Source organism: Phaenicophaeus curvirostris, chromosome 7, assembly GCF_032191515.1.
Source record: "Phaenicophaeus curvirostris isolate KB17595 chromosome 7, BPBGC_Pcur_1.0, whole genome shotgun sequence".
In the NCBI taxonomy this organism is placed as follows: domain Eukaryota; kingdom Metazoa; phylum Chordata; class Aves; order Cuculiformes; family Cuculidae; genus Phaenicophaeus; species Phaenicophaeus curvirostris.
Window position 1 is genome coordinate 8,073,001 of NC_091398.1, and position 17,873 is coordinate 8,090,873.

The 17,873-nt window shown below is 37.1% G+C and overlaps 1 protein-coding gene across 1 annotated transcript; it reads left to right on the forward strand.

Moving 5' to 3' along the window:
* The first annotated feature begins 307 nt into the window (after positions 1-307).
* Positions 308-16,387, forward strand: STK17B (serine/threonine kinase 17b). The gene is made up of 7 exons (XM_069860720.1): positions 308-471; positions 4,096-4,308; positions 8,670-8,814; positions 9,056-9,182; positions 10,061-10,109; positions 11,484-11,663; positions 13,469-16,387. The coding sequence occupies exons 1-7, from the start codon at positions 350-352 to the stop codon at positions 13,749-13,751; spliced, it is 1,119 nt and encodes a 372-aa protein (XP_069716821.1). The 5' UTR covers positions 308-349; the 3' UTR covers positions 13,752-16,387.
* The last annotated feature ends 1,486 nt before the right edge of the window (positions 16,388-17,873 follow it).

Consider the following 17,873-nt stretch of genomic DNA (forward strand, 5'->3'; position numbering starts at 1 on the left):
TGTTAAAATTATTAAATATAAAAAAAAAGGTCTTTCCATGCACAGTAAAAAAAAATTGATTGATTAGCATTCCTTTCAGGTTTTACTTTTTAAGTGATTAAATGTGTCATGTTTGATGGGAACAGTTGGACTCGATGATCCGGTGGGTCTCTTCCAACCTGGTTATTCTGTGATTCTGTGTGTGATTCTGTTCACATCACTACTGAACAAACTTAAAGCTATTCTAATCTGATAGACCTAAATGCTAATATTTATCTACTTTCCTGTGCTGTAACTATGGCATTTCCAAACCTGTTAACTATTTTGCTTTAACAGGTGACTGATAGAAGAGAGAGACCAGTTCCCGACTATGTTGAGGAGAAAGCTGGATAATAAAAGCCGTTCTGGCTTGTTGGCCACATCTCTGCAGACACAAATCAAGACAGACAATTTCCACAATTTTTATATGCTTGAATCGAAAGAGCTAGGAAGGTAAGATTATTCCTATTTATTTTACTTCAGTAAGAGGAATTTCTGCAGCATGAGAAATTCTTGTGCAATGATAGACCTTTTCTGGCAAATTTCTATGGGAGGAGATGGGGAATAAAGTGTGCCTATCTTCCTACCCTTTCCTTGCAGTATCCAAGGGCTTTTCTAGGGACCAGGAAAAGCTACAGTGAGACATAAGTTGCCAGCCTTTTCCATGTCAGAGAGATTTGGCCTGTTTTCATAGGCATATAGATCTGGGATTATGTTATGTTTCTTCCATTTTCCTTGTCTAGTCACACATAACATTCCAGGTGTGTAAATGAAAGAAGAGATGACATAGGGTAATACTGCAGGAGAGTTTGTGTTGGTTGTTCTGGTTATTTGGTTAAGTTTTGAAATCTAGAAATCAAAGATGTTTTTCTCTCAAGCAGTTAGCAAGCTGTTAGGAACTTAGACTATTTCAGAGTGGTTTTGCAGCCCGCTTCCGCTGCTCATGTTTGCAGCAGTGAAATAGGAAATAAAAGAGAAAACACCTTGGTATTTATGATACTATTTCAGACGTCTGAGTTAATACTTTTCTGAAATCATTTCATTAATTCATACTTTGAAAATAATCAGGGAATTTGGTGTAAAGCCATGCAAACGTAATGCCTGGTTGTGTTTCCAAGCACCTTGAACGGCAGGGGCATAGGTCAGTCCCGCAGTTGTTGTGCCTTATTGTGCCACATGGCTCTCCTTTGCACCTGTAACTTGTTTTGACAGCAAAGATGCTCTTCTACATGTGATTTTGTAAGCCCTTTGGCTTTCATTGTTCTCTTGGAGGTTTGTGTTTTGGTTTTTTTTTTCCTAGCATGTGCTTTATCTGTACACTTTCAGGAAAGCGCATCTTGCAACCTCTAAGTTTCCTCTTTTACCCCTTTTTCAGCTCAAGATCTGAATTCTGGGCTCTACAAAAGCAGTTCATATGCACCATACTCTAGATCTCCAGTGAGATGTTGTTAAAGCAAACAGAAATGTAGATTTTTGTGGATTCCAAACCAATCTTTAATACTTTTTAATGTTTTAAGCCTTTAAAACACTAAAATGACCTAAAATCCACCTTTCTTTGTAACTTCTCTAAAAAATTTAATACGCTTGTCTTTTTACTTGCAATTTGTTTCTTCCTTTTCAGGTTACTTAGTAAAAGATTCTTTTGTTCTTCTCTACTTAAGCTTCCCAAGTCCCATTTCTTCCTCCCACACCCTTATCTTTTAGGTCCTTGGGTATTTAAGACAATGACTCACGAAGCAGGCAGGTTCTGTTTACTGGGTTAATAGTTTTGTCCCTAGTGTGCAGATGACTTGGCTTCTTTTGAAGTAGTTGAATTTCTGTGGTTTATAACTTGGGATATGAAAGCAACTTGAAATCAGTTTTTATCTCAAAACTGGGCTGTATAGTGTGATGGTTAAACAGTTGCTTTGCAGGCAGCAAGGACTGGGAACCACTTCAGTGCAGCACTTCAGACCTGATTTTTTTTTTTTTTTTATGTTTCTGGGGAAATTCCAGTGCTCCAAAATGATTTTTTTAATCTTAATAATTTTGAATTAATGGTTGGTACACTACAATTACAGTGTAAACAAGTGGGAGTTCTTACATTGTCAGTCTGGAGATACCCCTGACCCATCGTTTCAAAGCTGTTACATCCACAGTGACTAGAAGGAAGATGTGCAAAAGCCAGCAGGAAGGATCTTGCTGTTCTCATGAAACTCGTCCAGTTCCCCTTTTTTAGTTTTAGAGCAACTTCTGTGGTTGACAGGGTGATGTGATGTTAAAATGAGAGTGTAAGCTTTGGGGGAGTCTCTTAACCTTTGCTATATTACGAAATCCAATTCAATAACTTCGAATGCTCTGCAATAATAAGGTGGAAAGGACTCGGCCATTTCAGGCTTACAAATAGTTGCCAAAATGAAGAGTGTGCATTTATTGGATTGTAAGTAACTTTCACCTCTTAAATGAACTTTTCTTTTGTATTTTGTACTCTTAACTTTCTGAATTTAGTGCTTTAAGAAAAAAGGAAAAAGAAATCCTACTACTAATTTTATGTTGAAATAAATAATGACAGAGGCTGTTTTGTTGAATTTATTTCTAAAAAAGCGATGATAGTATGGTTAAAGGTCAGCTGTACAAGTTTTATGATTTAGTCACATTTCTATAAACTCTATTTAACATGTGGTTATTGGCAAATGGAAATTTGATTTTTCATGGGATGCTCATACCTTTATTGATTAAATACTGAAGTCTAGATTTTTCAAAAATAGCCTCAGCAGACATGCCTTCCTTTTTTCTTTATTTTGAGAGGTGTTCCTTTTAGGCATTGAGTTTTTCGCACTAGAGGAAAGGCAAAGCCTGCAGGGCAACATAACCTTTTCTACTAAAGAAGCTAATTTAGTTGAAAAAAGCGCAGGTCGGGTGGCTTATACTGAGCTTCATGTTTTTTTTCTTAGTATGCTGTGGTAACAAAAAACATGCATGGAAAAGCATTGTTTTTTTCTAAGAGATAAGTGTAGATCTCATTCTTTGTACACAGTTTTATAACTGCTTTTAGAACTCTTCGCAATTGATTTTAGCCCTTCAAGTGGTTTTTTTTTTAAGCAGTGTTTTTTTGTATCATTTGAGAACGCTTTGCATGTGTGCAACTGGGCATTGCTGGGAATGCAAAACTTGTGATTATAAAACTTTGTTTTTTCAGGCATTTATAACTTGGCTTAATAAACTGCATTTTTCCCCCTGTAATTTTTTAAAAGGTCAGCTTGGTGTTTTAACTATGGTATGTGGTTTTCTTTTGAAAACATCTCTTTGCCAAAATACATTTTTGTTTCCATACCTAAACAGTTGGCTAGAAAATAAAGCAGCACACTTTGTCTAACTGTAATTGAGAAAAAGAATTCCAAGTAGTGGGTGTTTTTCTGTTAAGATATTTTTAAACATTTTGCAGATAGCTGGGGTGTTTTGGGTTTTTTTTAACCAGTACTACATGCTTTGTAGAGGGAAATATTCTTTACAACTCTAAAATTTTCTGCACTGAAGACCTTCCCTGCCCTCCTCTCCCTCCCTCAGCAAAGAAATATGCTTATTTTATGTGTTTATTCTCTGCATTTCACGGGGTTTCTCTGTGTTTATTACTGTATCCTGCAGGTGCTATAATGTGATAGGGTGGTTTTTTTAACATAGTATTGCTAACCTGAACAAAGCCCTGAGCAGCCTGGTAGGATCTCATAGCTGTCCCTACTTTAACCAGGAGGTTTTGCTAGAGACCTCCAGATGTCCCTTCTAGTCTGAGTTATTCTCAGGATTCTGAGATCCTACAGTGAGAACGTCTGTGTAAACTGGTACTGTGATTTAATGATTACAGTTCTGTTTATACAGACTTGCTACCAGGTCTCCTAAAAGCATAGTCTAGTTTGGTATAAGTTCTCCTACACTGGCTGAAACTGAATGCTCAGGGAGTAGTGTAAGTAGGGGCCAAACATAGCATTCCTCAAGAATTTGTTGTTGTTGTTTCCAATTATTTGACATGCCTTTTTCTCTACTGTTAATTTACATAGATTTTATGTCTGTAGTCCTAATGATTCCACTTCTCTTCTGCAGAGGAAGATGTGCTGTGGTTAGAAAATGTATAGCTAAATCCACTGGTCAAGAGTACGCAGCTAAATTTTTAAAGAAAAGGAGGAGAGGTCAAGACTGCAAAGCAGAGATTCTTCATGAAATTGCTGTGCTTGAATTAATGAAATCTAATCCTCGCATAGTTAATCTCCATGAAGTCTATGAAACAGCAAATGAAATCATCTTAGTGTTGGAATAGTAAGTATGCCTTCATCAAATGTTCCACATTTGTAGTTACAAATCTGTCAATGTCCTCATTTTTTGCATGAGTTGATGAACACTCATAAGAATTACAACAGTGTGTTGTGCACATGATGCTAATATTTTATTACTGTATTCCTGATAAGCCCTTAGGGACATTTTGGTATTATTTCTTCTCATGTAAGTGCAAGTGTTGAATCAATCACTGTTAATTTGTTTTGTATATGTGTTCTGTTACAACTGCAGCTAATGTGTTATGTCAAACAATATGGAATAGGGCCTAAAACAAAATACACCAAACCTTATAGTAGTTCTATGTTCAAAATCTAATATAATCAACTGAAGTTTTTTTTGACATAAAGCTATTAACAAATGAAGAGATTCTTTTTTTTCTCACTGCATAACTCAGTTTTGTAGAAAATTAACTCAATTTCAAACTGAAATATTTTTTATGCCTTTAAATTCTCTCTCAGGAGAGTAATGTTGATTAGTTTAGATTAGCCTGTTTAGTTTGAGCAGATTATTTGTTCTGCTAGCTGGACCTCTGGAAAAAGCTCTGATCAATTTGACAGGTCAGGCTAACCTAATATAAAACCTCAACATGAATCCTAGGGTGTAATTTTTTGTCTTAAAGAGTCTTTCAAACAAGCTGACCAGAGAGATTGTCCTTGGCTCCCATAGAAAGTGCATAGTGCTTTGGTACATCTCAAATCATACCAAAAAAAAAAGGAAAAGAAATAGCCAGTGATGCCAAGTACAGGGATTTTGAAGAAGCTCAGCATGTCCATGTTCTATGAAATTCAGTCACTGCTTGATGCTTTTTGGTGACTGAGAACTTGAAGTTCATTTGTGGGTTCTGAACTTCTAAATTTAGTGGTTTTGTTGTTTTACAACTGTTGGGCTTTTGGGCCAGTTTCCTCCAAAATTCCCGTCTATTTTTAGATGCCCTTGTAGCTTCTCAAAAGCTCTGAAAATAAGTCTAATGTGGGAACAATTTGAATTTCAGTTTTTTATCCTTTTTGCTCTGTGTGTAAGTGCTTGGAATGTAAGGAACAAAAATGCAGTTTATGAAATTAACTCAAAGTCTCTTTATAAGTAGGATTTAAATTTCATGTACCAAGTTTTTGAAGAGCTGTTAATAGTGGTCTGTACACACCATGATAAATTCCTTCAAATTTCTCAAAGAATGTAGCTAGATAATCCTAAAGCTTTTTTTCTTTTTTTTCTTTTTTTTTTTTCCTGGACCTAGATTATCCCTAACATATTATTTGTTTTTCTGAGAAGACTAAAATAACAACTGATGTAGAAGTAAAGACAAAGTCCATGTGACAAGTTTTTGAATTTCTTATCAAGAACAAGTGCAAGTTTACATAAAAGCCGTACTGATTTTCCTGCTTCTCTTCCAGCACAACTAACCCTGTCGTGCTTGTTAAAGCTCTGTAATGAATCAAATTCCTTATGCTGCGTTGATGTTAAGGGTCTGTGTGTAGTAGTGTTCAGAAGTCTTGCAGTAAGTGTTCTAGTTCTGTTGGGATACGCAGGGGACTGATTACACTTCTAAATTATGTCCTTCTGTAGGAGAATACACAGATTTTTGTATATGTTTCTCATTATCAGAGCTCTGAAGCAATACTTTAAAAGTAATGGTCATGCTGTTGTTGGATTGTATTGGTAGAGTTCTTTGGAAGATGTAATACTAGGAATCAGTTTGTGTAAGCTCACATTTTCAAGATAAGTGACAAATGGATGCTAGTTCTTAAAACCGCCTTTGTAGAGGGAATCAGTAGACTTGACTACTTCAGAAGCCCCACAAAGGTAACTGTCAAAGGTAATTAGAGGAATTCAGTTATTTAGAGAGAAATCTGGAAGCTGTACTAATTCATTTTACAGCTGTACCAGGCAGCTGTACTAATTTTCAAATGCATCTAGTTTTGTTCATTGATTAACTTAGGCAGGTCCTACCGAGTCAGGTCAACGGTATGTCTTATCTGCCATTTTCCAGCAATGACTGTAAGGAGATGCTGTTTGGGAAGAGTGAAGGAGCATATGGGCCTGTTCACATTTTACTGTATTGTTCTCTTTGCACTCTCCTGGCAACCAGAGGTATCATTCTGAGGATACCTCTCTGCCTTTTCCTTTTAGTACCTGTTTGTGGACCTATAGTCTGTTAATCTGGTTAGTCCTTTTTTGAACTTGGTGATAGGGTCTCCTTCAGTGGTAGTAAATTCCAGGTGTTCATGATGTACTGTGTGAAGAAATATTTTTCTTTTATCTGTTTTAAACTAATTGGCTGGTTTCATCAGGTGCAGCTGAAAATTTCCTCTATGGAGCTGAAATTGTTCTGCATTGTTCCAATTATTTCAGAGAACTGTCAATCATTTTGCTGAGCTGTGTCTTCCAGTACCTGAAAGGGGCTACAAGAAAGCTGGAGAGGCACTATTCATAAAGGCTTGTGGTGATAGGATGAGGGGGAATGGGTATAAAGTGGAGAGGGGCAGATTTAGACTAGACGTTAGGAAGAATTTCTTCACTGCGAAAGTGATTGGGACACTGGAACAGGTTGCCCAGGGCAGTTGTGAATGCCCCATTCCAGGAGGTGTTTAAGGCCAGGTTGGATGGGGCCTTGGGTAACCTGATGTAGTGGGATGTTCATGCCCATGGCAGGGCCATTGGAACTAGATGATCTTTAAGGTCCCTTCCAACCCTAATGATTCTATGGTTCTATGTATGTACACTATGTAGGTCATCTGGTGATCTTTTACTCGCTTTCTTGGTTGGCGCTGAAGTTTCTTGTTCATGCCTTCCTTGAACTGGGAAGCTAATACCAGGATGCTGCATTCCAGTTGTGGTCTAGTGTGCTGGGCAGAGTCACTTGCCTCAGGCTCCTGGCTCTGCTCCTGTTCTTACAGCCCAAGGTGCTGCTGACCTTCTTTGCTGCATTCAGCTTGCTGCCTGTGAGGACTCCCAGATCCTTTTCAGCAGAGCTGTTCAGTTCTTTACCCATCCAAGTGTCCACCCATCCAGACCATAATATATTAACTTGTTTTCAAGAATACTGCAGGAGACAGTGTTGAAAATCTCGTTAAAGTTGAAGTAAATGACGTCCACTGCTCTTTTCCCTCATATACGTTTTGTCATAAAGGCAAGTAGGGGAGGCTATACCAACACCTCACATAGCTGCAGCAGGTTAGTGACTCTGTTTATCCAACTTGCCCGTTACCTAACTTTAGTAATAATAGACTGTCATTTTACTAGTGATGAAATTCAGGCTTGCTGATCTGTAGTTTTGAGGCAGCCCTTTTTCCTTGAGCACGAAGCATCAGGCACTTAGAGCAGGCTGAGTAATGACTTCAAACCCAGCATGAAAGGAAACAGCTGTCACTGCAGCCAAGTGTAGAAGTATAACTAACAAACCACATGCAACGTGTTTTTTTCCATGCTTTCTTTATGCTGTACCAAAGTAGGGTCTTCTGTAAGTAGACAAGTGTCTTTTTCGGAGGAAGATGTATTTGAGGTGCTGTGTGAAAACTTGAAGCTTCTCAATTTTATCTTTGTTGTTAGTGTGGAAATGGTAGCTTTCAAAGTGACAGAGGTGTGTACTTGTATTTTTGAGTATTCTGTGTCATCTGGGGTTGTGGAAGATACTGCTTGCTAACTGACTGGGCAACTGTATATTTAATCATCAACAACATGCTAGATTTTCTTCCTGGTGCCTCTCTGATTTTCAGTCTTCCATCAGAAAGGCAGGATCTAGGGTGGCAAGTATGCAGTTTCCTCCCACACCAGAAATACTCTTCAGCTGCTTTAGCGGTTTGTGGCATTGTAGTTCTTACATTTACATCACAGACACATTAGGTAAAAAAAAAAGTAAAAAGAAAACATCATTTTTGCTTCTAAATTCAGAGACTAGGAGTACTGCTTGGCTTTCTTGCTTTGAATTATTTATGGGAGAAATTTTTAGACTTGACTTGAAAAGAGCTACTTCTATTAGGGAATGATGATAGAACTCATCTTCCTGAAGGCATCTTTGCACTTGCTTACAGGAAAGCATGCTTGAAGGTATCAAAGTATTATGAGGATTTCAGCCTCATAATGTTTCGGTGTCTCAACTGCTGTTGCTGGCTATGAGGAAAGAAAAAGCATCATCAGAATTTTTTTCCTCTTTTCTCAATGCTTTTATGACGAGTTTTGGCATAAGTGTGTGAAAAAAAGAATAAAATAGTAATAACAGGATTGCTGGCTTGCCTCTCTGAGAATATGAATTTATATTCTATAAATAGGTACTATACATAAAAATTTCCCTCACTTAAGCTTGAAAATTGAAACTTAATATGTAAGTGTTCTTGAATGTGTTTCAGTGCTGCTGGAGGAGAAATATTTGACTTGTGTGTCCCAGATCTGGATGACAGAATTGGTGAAAGGGATATTGTGAAACTTATAAGACAGATACTTGAAGGACTTTGCTGCTTGCATGAAAACAATATTGTTCATCTTGATTTAAAGGTGAGGCTGCAGACTTTTGATTTTAGCACTTAATCTTCAATTTAATATTATGATAATCAAAGTAGCGTTTCAAATACGTAACAAAAATGAGGAGGAAAAGGAGCATTCTAGAGATGAAAATAATTTTTAAAAATAAAACCTAGTGATAGGTATTGCATAATGGAAATTGAAATGTCGTTTAGTACATTTTTATTTGCAGCTTGTATTTTATTAATATAGAATTAAATATTTTCTATTCTAGCCTCAGAATATTTTGCTGAGCAGCATCAATCCTGTTGGTGATGTAAAAATTGTAGATTTTGGAATGTCTCGGAAGCTTGAGAATTCTAGTGAACTGCGGCAGATCATGGGAACAACAGAGTATCTAGGTATGGCAGAGTTGCTTCACAATTTCGGTTGTGTGGTTTTGAGAAAACAGAAAGAGTTCATGTCATGTGCTTATCAACATCTGAGTCAATGACTGGAGAAAGAACAACAGCAACATGTTTTGAGCTGCTCTGCTTTTAGTCAACAAGTATTTGTACCAAAAAGTTTCCCCAAAGCACACTTCTAATTTCAGTCGATGATATTTGCTGTGATACAGACTTAAATAAACAAGAAACTTTAATTCTTTTGATTAGAATTGAAATGCAACATCAGCATGCACAAAGAAACTTTCTTTGAAATTGGAATGCCATTTAGTATGGTGATTTAATAAGACTAAAATATTCCTCAGAAAGGGAGAGATTGCCATTAACACTTGGCCCACTCTGAGGTGCAGGTTTCCTTAATGATCTGCCTACACTTAATCTTAAGAGCACTTCCGTCTGTACTGAATAACTTGCTACCTAGCATATGCTAACAGCCACTGATCCTAAAATTGGCTTGGTCATCTGGCTTTGCAGTGTTAATGTACTGAAGGCTTTATGCTTGCCCTTATGCATTCCCCTTAAATCTAAGCACTTGAAAACCTCTTCTGTGTGCCTGCATCTGATGAGAAAATGTCTTGGGACTTGGATAGAATAGACCATAGGCAATATAGTGACATTTTAATGTGAACCAGCTAAGCATCAGTGTGCCTAATCAAACAGAAATAACTCTTACCACCCTTGTGGCTTGAAAATAATAAGCTTGATTATTGTAGCAGCATGATTAGTCTCATAATAATGGTTGGCAAAAAAACTGCCAGACACATAGTGTATGATTAAAGGCCACTTGAATAATATATCCATTAAAGTGGTTTTCTTCTCCCTGTCTCTTTTTCTAGCTCCAGAAATCTTAAACTACGATCCTATTACCACAGCTACAGATATGTGGTAGGTTGTATATGTTAATTCGCTTGATTGAGGTACCAAGGCCTAGGCGTGACTACTTAACAATCTAAAGGCCAGATCCAGACTCTGGTGCAGTTTTATCTGGCTTCTAACAATAACCTTCTCTTGGTGTACTGACCAAAAGAGGTAGAGCTGGGAGGGGAAGGGGCCCTCAGGATATAATTTGGGGGTTACAGGAATTACAATGTGTGAGTCTGTTGCACACTTGGTAGGGAAGGAATGCAGGTTTTTCAGAGCATGCAGAGTATATTGTTCTAAGGGAACAATAGCAATGATTGATAGCTTACTTCAGTTAGTTTTGGATGGCGTGCTTCAGGTATTAACTATTCTTGGGCACTCCTTCCTACCAACTTCTCTGTGATTAAATAATTGTATAGTACAAATAATAGTTGTAACTTTCTCCTTCTAATCTTGGAGAAATATCTGCAGAATGACTCAAAAATGAGATAAGTACCTTAAACTAATCTGTGGCTTTAGTAAGTGCACCTTTGTAGCTTTTTAATGTCATGACCTCTGTTAGTATAAAGGCTAGCTTTGGGATGTTTCTTTAAACATATTCATATGCTATTAAAAGCATCTACATAATTAAAATTCAGCTTTAAAAGTTTCTACAATCTAATTAGTCCTTTGAAATTCTCAACTTGTAATAGTACTTAAATGCATTCTTGAATGTTTTATAACCACTTGTTGTTTGCCTGCGTTTGTGGGAAGGCATAAAACAGGGTATTTGTGCTCTGCTCAGAATGACAAACACAGCAACAGTACACTTCCACACTGTAATGAATACTGAGGTTTGATCTATTGGACCACAAAACAATTTTTATTACGCCTCAAGAAACTATCTAAGACTTATAATAAATCACATGTATGGTACTCATGTTCACGTTCTTAGGGAAAAACTTCTCAGCAAGAGGATATTGTAACACAAATGTAGATTGTGCAGAAGGGCTGACTAAATCATAGTCTTGGATACTTCATCCAGAATCTAGTGAAAGATGGGGCTTTATTTACATGCAAATTAGAAATCCTATCTTTTTGCAGTTCTGTCTTGCAGAATTGCTATATGTCCAAGAATGGGCTGGGTAAAAGTGATAAATCTCCTTTTCCTAGCAATCTCCATGGGAAGAAAAGGGTATATTGAAAGTAAGTGATTTTCAAAAATGACTTCACCATGATATATACCTAGCTTTCCTTGTGTGTCCATGTGCTTGAATCACATAAAAGTGAGATGTCATGTGATGTTTCTGATTCTTTGAGCGTAGCATGCATCAGGAAGCTTGATCTGCAGCACAATAAATATGGGGGTGTACTGGTTTAGGTATCCTAGCAGGATTACACCTTGTGTTCTTCTCTCAGGAACGTAGGTGTCATTTCATACATGCTGCTGACACAAGAATCTCCATTTGTGGGCGATGATAATCAAGAAACTTACCTTAATATATCTCAAGTTAATGTGGATTATTCAGAAGAAACGTTTTCATCAGTTTCACAGCCTGCCAAAGACTTCATTCAAAAACTTCTCATAAAAAATCCAGAGTAAGTAAAAAACTTCACTGTCTGGCTATTACTGCAGTCAGGCTTGTGATTTGAGTTTTGTATCTGAGTTTCTAGCTTAAGCTTTCATTGCACCATTTGGAGAGATAAAATGCAGTCTTTTTGATGCAGTGCTTTCTTGTTTCCTGACTTATCCTTAATGTATCTTTCTATTTTAATACATTTTATATAAAAAAAAATAATCTTGACAGTCTTGTGACTGAGCATATATTCTTCAATAATACTGTTTGGCTATGTTTAGTCTTCTAAAAAAATGTTTTAATCAAACGTATGAACTTTTTTTTTGTTTATAAGGCACACTTCCATAACTCTGCCTTCTTTGGGATTTTAGACTCTAACCAAGGCCTTTTGAAGTAGTTGATGATAGTTTTTGTGAGTTTTTTTAGACTTTATAGACTTCAACTGTGTTTGCACTTGCTGAATAGCATTAAATCTGAATTTATTTCATTTTTACTGTTGCACCAGCAAATGCAGTGAAAAATATCCCAAACACACACAAAAAGAGAACAGGTATTTATGGGGCAACAATATTTAGTAAAGTCAGCTAGTCATGTTCTACTAGGCATGGTCATGTATTATCAATTTTAGTGCTACTTATTGTGATTTGTGGCAAGACAGTAGTCTGTCTTCTTCAGGGAGCCAGCAGCAAGTAGGGACCTGCTGTTTGGTTGAGAAAGAGGGTGTTTCATAGAAAGGGATGATGGGAGATGATACACATGAAGTACCTACTTTGATGAAATAAAGACTCCATACGAACTGGTGTTTGGAAAGCATCAGGATGAGCAGTCCTTTCTTTTTTGCCATCTCGCATAAGAGTATTTGTCAATATGTAGAATAACAAAAAAAAATCCCCATAGTGTAATGAGAAGTGATTATGAAGAGCTTGTTTTGATAAATGTTGGCATGGACCTGCAGATGTTTGACATTCTGTCACAATAACTACTCTACTTGTTTGCTCCTGAGCATCTCAGAGTCTTTATTTGATCCTCAATAACCTTTCCCCCCTGCCATTCCCATTCTTGATGAGTATACTCTCTTGAATCTTAAGAGGAAAAATATGTCCTTGGAGTTGTCTCTGAAGTTACAGTTCTCTGACCAAACACTGTTCGTGTGTTCTGGTAGAGTTAAAGTCAAGTAGTGAGCTGTATTACATTTCCAGCATGTTCTGTGGAACTTAACAGTGCAGAACAAGATGAAAACTGTCGTAGCTCTGTAATAGGTTATCCAGAGGAACAATTTTGTAAGTCTGTATTTTGTTTGGTAGTAAGTACATTTTGGAAGGGTTTACACCAGTTCATGATGAATTGCAAGAGTAAAACATTGCAAAATGTCAGATAGAGTTGATGACATCGTTATTTGGCCCTACTTGAAATCGCAATGGCTGAACATTCATTAGCCTCCTTATTTTCAGTGGTCTGTATAAAACATAGAACTTCAAACATATAAGCACATGCGCTTGTATATATACATAACATCGAAACCATTCTAAGGGACTATGAGTACTGGCTGGAAAATACCCGTTCCTTGTTCTGATGAAAAGTTTACCAGTTTAGTAGAACGGGAAATTGCTGACTAGAGTCTAGATGCATGTTGTCAGTACTTAACCTTAACTGGGAAAGGGTCTGATGTGGTTTTTAGCTGTAGTTGGTGGTGTAAACAACAGCAATATTTAATTATTTAGTGCCAGTTCTGTTTAAGATTCTTTAGCCTGTGTCAGAACTATTTTAGTTAGGTTTTTAGTATTCCTGAAATTAACTTAAGCAACTTTACCCCTTTCTCCTTCAAAGGGAAAGACCCACAGCAGAGGCCTGTCTCTCTCATTCGTGGTTGCAGCAAGGAGAGTCCATGCTCTTGTGTAGCCCTGAAGAAATTTGTTGTTCTTCTCTGATGCCAGGACACACAATAAAATGCTCAGAGGAGCGGAGTGTAAAATCCAGCTGTAATGGTACCTGTGGCAACAAGGAAGACAAAGAAAACATTCCTGAAGATAGCAGTACAGTCTCCAAACGTTTCCGTTTTGATGATTCGTTGCAGCATCCCCAAGACTTCATGACAGACTTCATATGTTAATGCGTAATACAGACTTTTATAAAATCAATTTAGCATAATCTGTTCCAGTGGCGAATATAAGATTATGGCTTGCCAATTTGTGCAGTATTGGCATACTGGAAATGCACTTTGATTCTTTTATGCTGGTGCTTCCTTTTCTGTCCATTGCTGGCAATGGATTTAACTCCCAAGAAATTGGGGTTGTTGCACCAATAAACCAAATTGTTTTTTAAGAAAATCTCAGAAAATATTTTTGCACTTTTCAAGTTTTAGTACAAAAATGATGCCAGAGTGAACAAACTGAAACCTGAAAATGAGTTTGTTTAAACTCAGGCTTTGCCAAACAGTGGTTGAATACATGCACGTTTTTGACTAGCCTTAATAAGATATTAGTCTAAGCAGGAAAACTGAATGTAGCTATCTTGCTGGGCTTTTTTGTGACCATTTTTTCACCACTTTAAATGGAAGCAAAAGTCAGTATGGTTTTGAACATGATACATCATTTGGGGCCATTTGGAAAACTACTTTATCTCTGGGATCACTGGTAGTTGGGGAAATGTTTCTGCCTTATAGATCTGGTCCCCTTAGGGATTGTAATGAATAGTCAGTCTGTCTGTTTTTCCTGGGTTGGATCTCTGGAATGCTTGAATAAAAAACAGGTTGACTCTTGGTCCTTGTGCTAGTGGTCCTTTGCTTGTTGTCAGTAAGTTATATTTGAAAAGGATGCAAGTCCCATGCTGATATGATATGTGATAAACTTGCTGAGTTGTCTTTTATAAAGCCTCTAAAACAGTATGGCCTACTTGTATTGACCTGTTCCTCATCTTAACCCTCTCCTCCCCCCCAAAAAAAAAACAAACCAAAAAGCCTCTTTAGAGTTTAAAGGAACAGCTGGATAAATTGAAAAGAACCATATTTTGCCAGTGAAGTTGCAATTGAAAGCTTTTAATGATGCCCCTGTAGTGTAGGAGTGCAGTGAATCTTTCTGTCAATTACTGTTATCCATAATAACTTAGCTTCATGCCCACTCTCAGAAATGGACTGCAGTGTGTTAGTATTTAATGACAATAATTGTTTTAAACCTTTAAATTTGGTTTGTGTAGTAGGTTTGTTGTTGTTTGGTTTTGGTTTTTCTAAGTGCTCTCTCTTCCACTTCCTGTTTCTAGGCCCTGGGGAAATAGTGCCGATGTCAAGTTTTGACTTAGAGCAAATACCAATCATGCCTTAACAGCCTAAAACTAATACTGACAAGATCAAATCCTGATTGTAATACCGAGGCTGGAAGTGGTTTTGTGTAGGGAATGTATTAAAACTCTTATAAATATTTTGAAAATAAATGGCACTTTAAAAGACTTTTGGGATTTTCCACTCCTCAGAGATTAGACTTAATCAGCTCTAATTTGGATTTGGTTTGTTTTGTATATTAAAATACTGCAATCTGATAGTCTTTTTCAAGTGTGCCTGTGGACTTGTCAATAGTTATGCAGATTGAGGTTTTGGAACAATAATGAATGGTAAAAGGTTGTATTTTAGCTTTCTTCACACAAGGAAGTAGCAGGGTTTTTATAAACAAATTTCAATGTAAGGTATCACCATAATGCATGGGAGAATTCAGGACTTGTCTTTATTTTGGCTGGCACTTACGCTGAGAAGTGAAAAGTCGACTGAGGTGTAAGGCATGTAAGACTTATCTTTGGCTGACATTTATCAGAAGTAGAAGTTTTGTAGGACTTAATCTCATGTGAAATGAAGTAATCGTTATATTCAGCACATAAGAAACTCAGATGCCTATGTATAAATGAACTATGCCGAGTGTCCTCTGTTTTAATTCCCATGTAAGTTTTTTTCAGTGATACTGATAATATAATTATAAAATTACTTTGCTGGAGGCAGTTGTTTATTGTGTGCAGGTACCTTATACCCTTACTTCTCAAAGTTCTTGGCTTTTACCAATTGGAGCCTTATCTAACCTTTTGGTTTTTCCCACAAGCATGGAAGGTAATCTGAACTAGGTGAACTAAAAGCATGAACTACTTCATATGTACTCAGAAGATTAAGTTCACTTAAGATAAAGAAGAAAATGTGAAAAAGCTGTAATGGATAAAGGTAGAAAAGAATGTTTATGAAATTTATGTTTTAAAATTCTGCAGAAATATTGCTGAACTGAAATTATAACTGGGAAGCTTGTGAAAGCCTTCATACATTAGTATTCTAGTTTTAAGATCTGGAAAACAAAGCTGAAAGCATGTGCCAGCACTTTATGACAAAGTTGTTATTTCTTAAGATTTTTATCATGGTATCAGGTGTTTACATTTCTTGCTACTTTTGGAGTTAACTTATCTTTAAATAAATGAAAATTGGTCTTATCCAAGGAACTTAAGTTTTGAAGACTTTATTTGTACTTTATGTAAACTTAAAGTATACCTTGAATCAGATTTTGTTGGGATCAGTGCATTTGGTTTATTTAAAAATGTTATTGTGCGTGCATAACTTCAGTTGAATGTAAATAAAGTCATTGTAGACAATTGTTAGCCCGTCTTGCTTCCTGCCAAATTACTGGGAATTACCAAGTTTAAACGAGTGATCAGTAACATTTTAAGATGACTGAAGTAATTTCTAAGCAGTTCATAACTTTTTTATATTAAAAAAATAATAAACTTTGCCTTTTTTTCCAAAGTTACGTGTTTTCATTTCTTCACAGAATCAGAGAATAGTTGAGGTTGGAAGGGATCTCTGGAGGTCTCATTGTCCAACCCTTCTGCTCAAGCAGGGCCACCTGGACCCAGTTGTCCAGAACTGTGTCCACATGGCTTTTGAGTATCTCCAAGGAAGGAGACTCCACCTCTCTGGGCAACCTGTTAAGAGTGCTCTGTCATCCTTGCATTAAAAAAAGTATTTCCATACATTCGGATGGAACTTCCTTTGTTCCGGTTTCATAGAATCATAGAATAACCAGGTTTGTGCCCATTCTCTCTTGTTCTGTCACTGGGCACTCACTGGCAAGACTCTGGCTCCATCTTTTGCACCCTCCCTTCGTATATTTATCTTGATTTATCTTTGTTCCACTGACCACCACCCCCAGGGCCTGGCCATTCAGCCAGTTTCCAATCCACCTTGCTGTCTGTCCATCGAGCCAATAGCTGATCTACGTGGATCTCGTGGGAGCCAGTGTTAGAGGCCTTCCTGGAGCCGAGGTAAGTGATGTCTGCTGCTCTCTCCTCATCTACTGGCCAGTCATTTCACCACAGGGATTTTTATCAAGTTGCTCGAGCACGATTGCCCTTTGCTGACTACTGAAGAATCATGACTTTACAAACAAACTTCCTGGAACTTTTATACGTGCCCGAGTTTTAATACATAAAAACCTTCTTCGTATATGTAATAGCCTAGTTACGTGTTGCAGTATTTACCGAGGTGACACCTTTTAGGTTAAATTCTAATGGCCTTTGCTTGAAGACCAAGTAAGGAATGTTACATGGAATGTTTGTTACACATATTAACCTAGGCCACTAATTGTATGTTTATTTAATTTTCAAGTAGATGGCTGATTTTTAAAAAAAAGTTTTCTTTTAGAAAAGGAATTACGCTCAAGTGAGGTGATAATGATTGTGGCTGGATAACGTTTCCTACAAAGGCACGTTTCATTGACAAAATGAAAGCTTTCTCATTGTTAGGAATGCACAAATGGGCTTTCTTTGTACTGAAAAATAGCGTATTCATGTGGTTGGTTTGGTGTTGTTTGCAGCATTAAGTTCAGAAATCTGAATGTTTGTTTCCTGCATTGGAGACTCTCATCAGAATTTTGCCTAGAAAACAAACTGTTCTGTTTAACGCCAGTATTGATTTGAGACAACTTGAAATTTCTGTCTCCTCAAAAGGCCTTCTAAGGAAGGAGGCACATTAGCAAAATACATCATCTAGATAAAAGGTGACCATCTTCTTACTAGGATAGCTGTGCTTGTCTTCTTGCCAAGTAAGGTAGGTTATGCATGCAAAAATACGTTTTAAAATGGAAGCAAGCTAAAAGTTTGCAATTAATGTGTGTTTATTTCAGGAACCAATTACCCTGTGGCTTAAGAATCTGGCAGCTGATGGGCTTGAAAGTACTGCTTGCTCCATTCAGCAGTGGAGGAGTGAGTAGCA

Bases quoted from the DNA above. Each gene is read 5' to 3' on its own strand.
- STK17B (XM_069860720.1), top strand. From the start codon at position 350: ATGTTGAGGAGAAAGCTGGATAATAAAAGCCGTTCTGGCTTGTTGGCC. The intron at 472-4,095 runs GTAAGATTATTC...TCTCTTCTGCAG, and splicing joins GAATCGAAAGAGCTAGGAAG to AGGAAGATGTGCTGTGGTTA. The intron at 8,815-9,055 runs GTGAGGCTGCAG...TTTCTATTCTAG, and splicing joins TTGTTCATCTTGATTTAAAG to CCTCAGAATATTTTGCTGAG.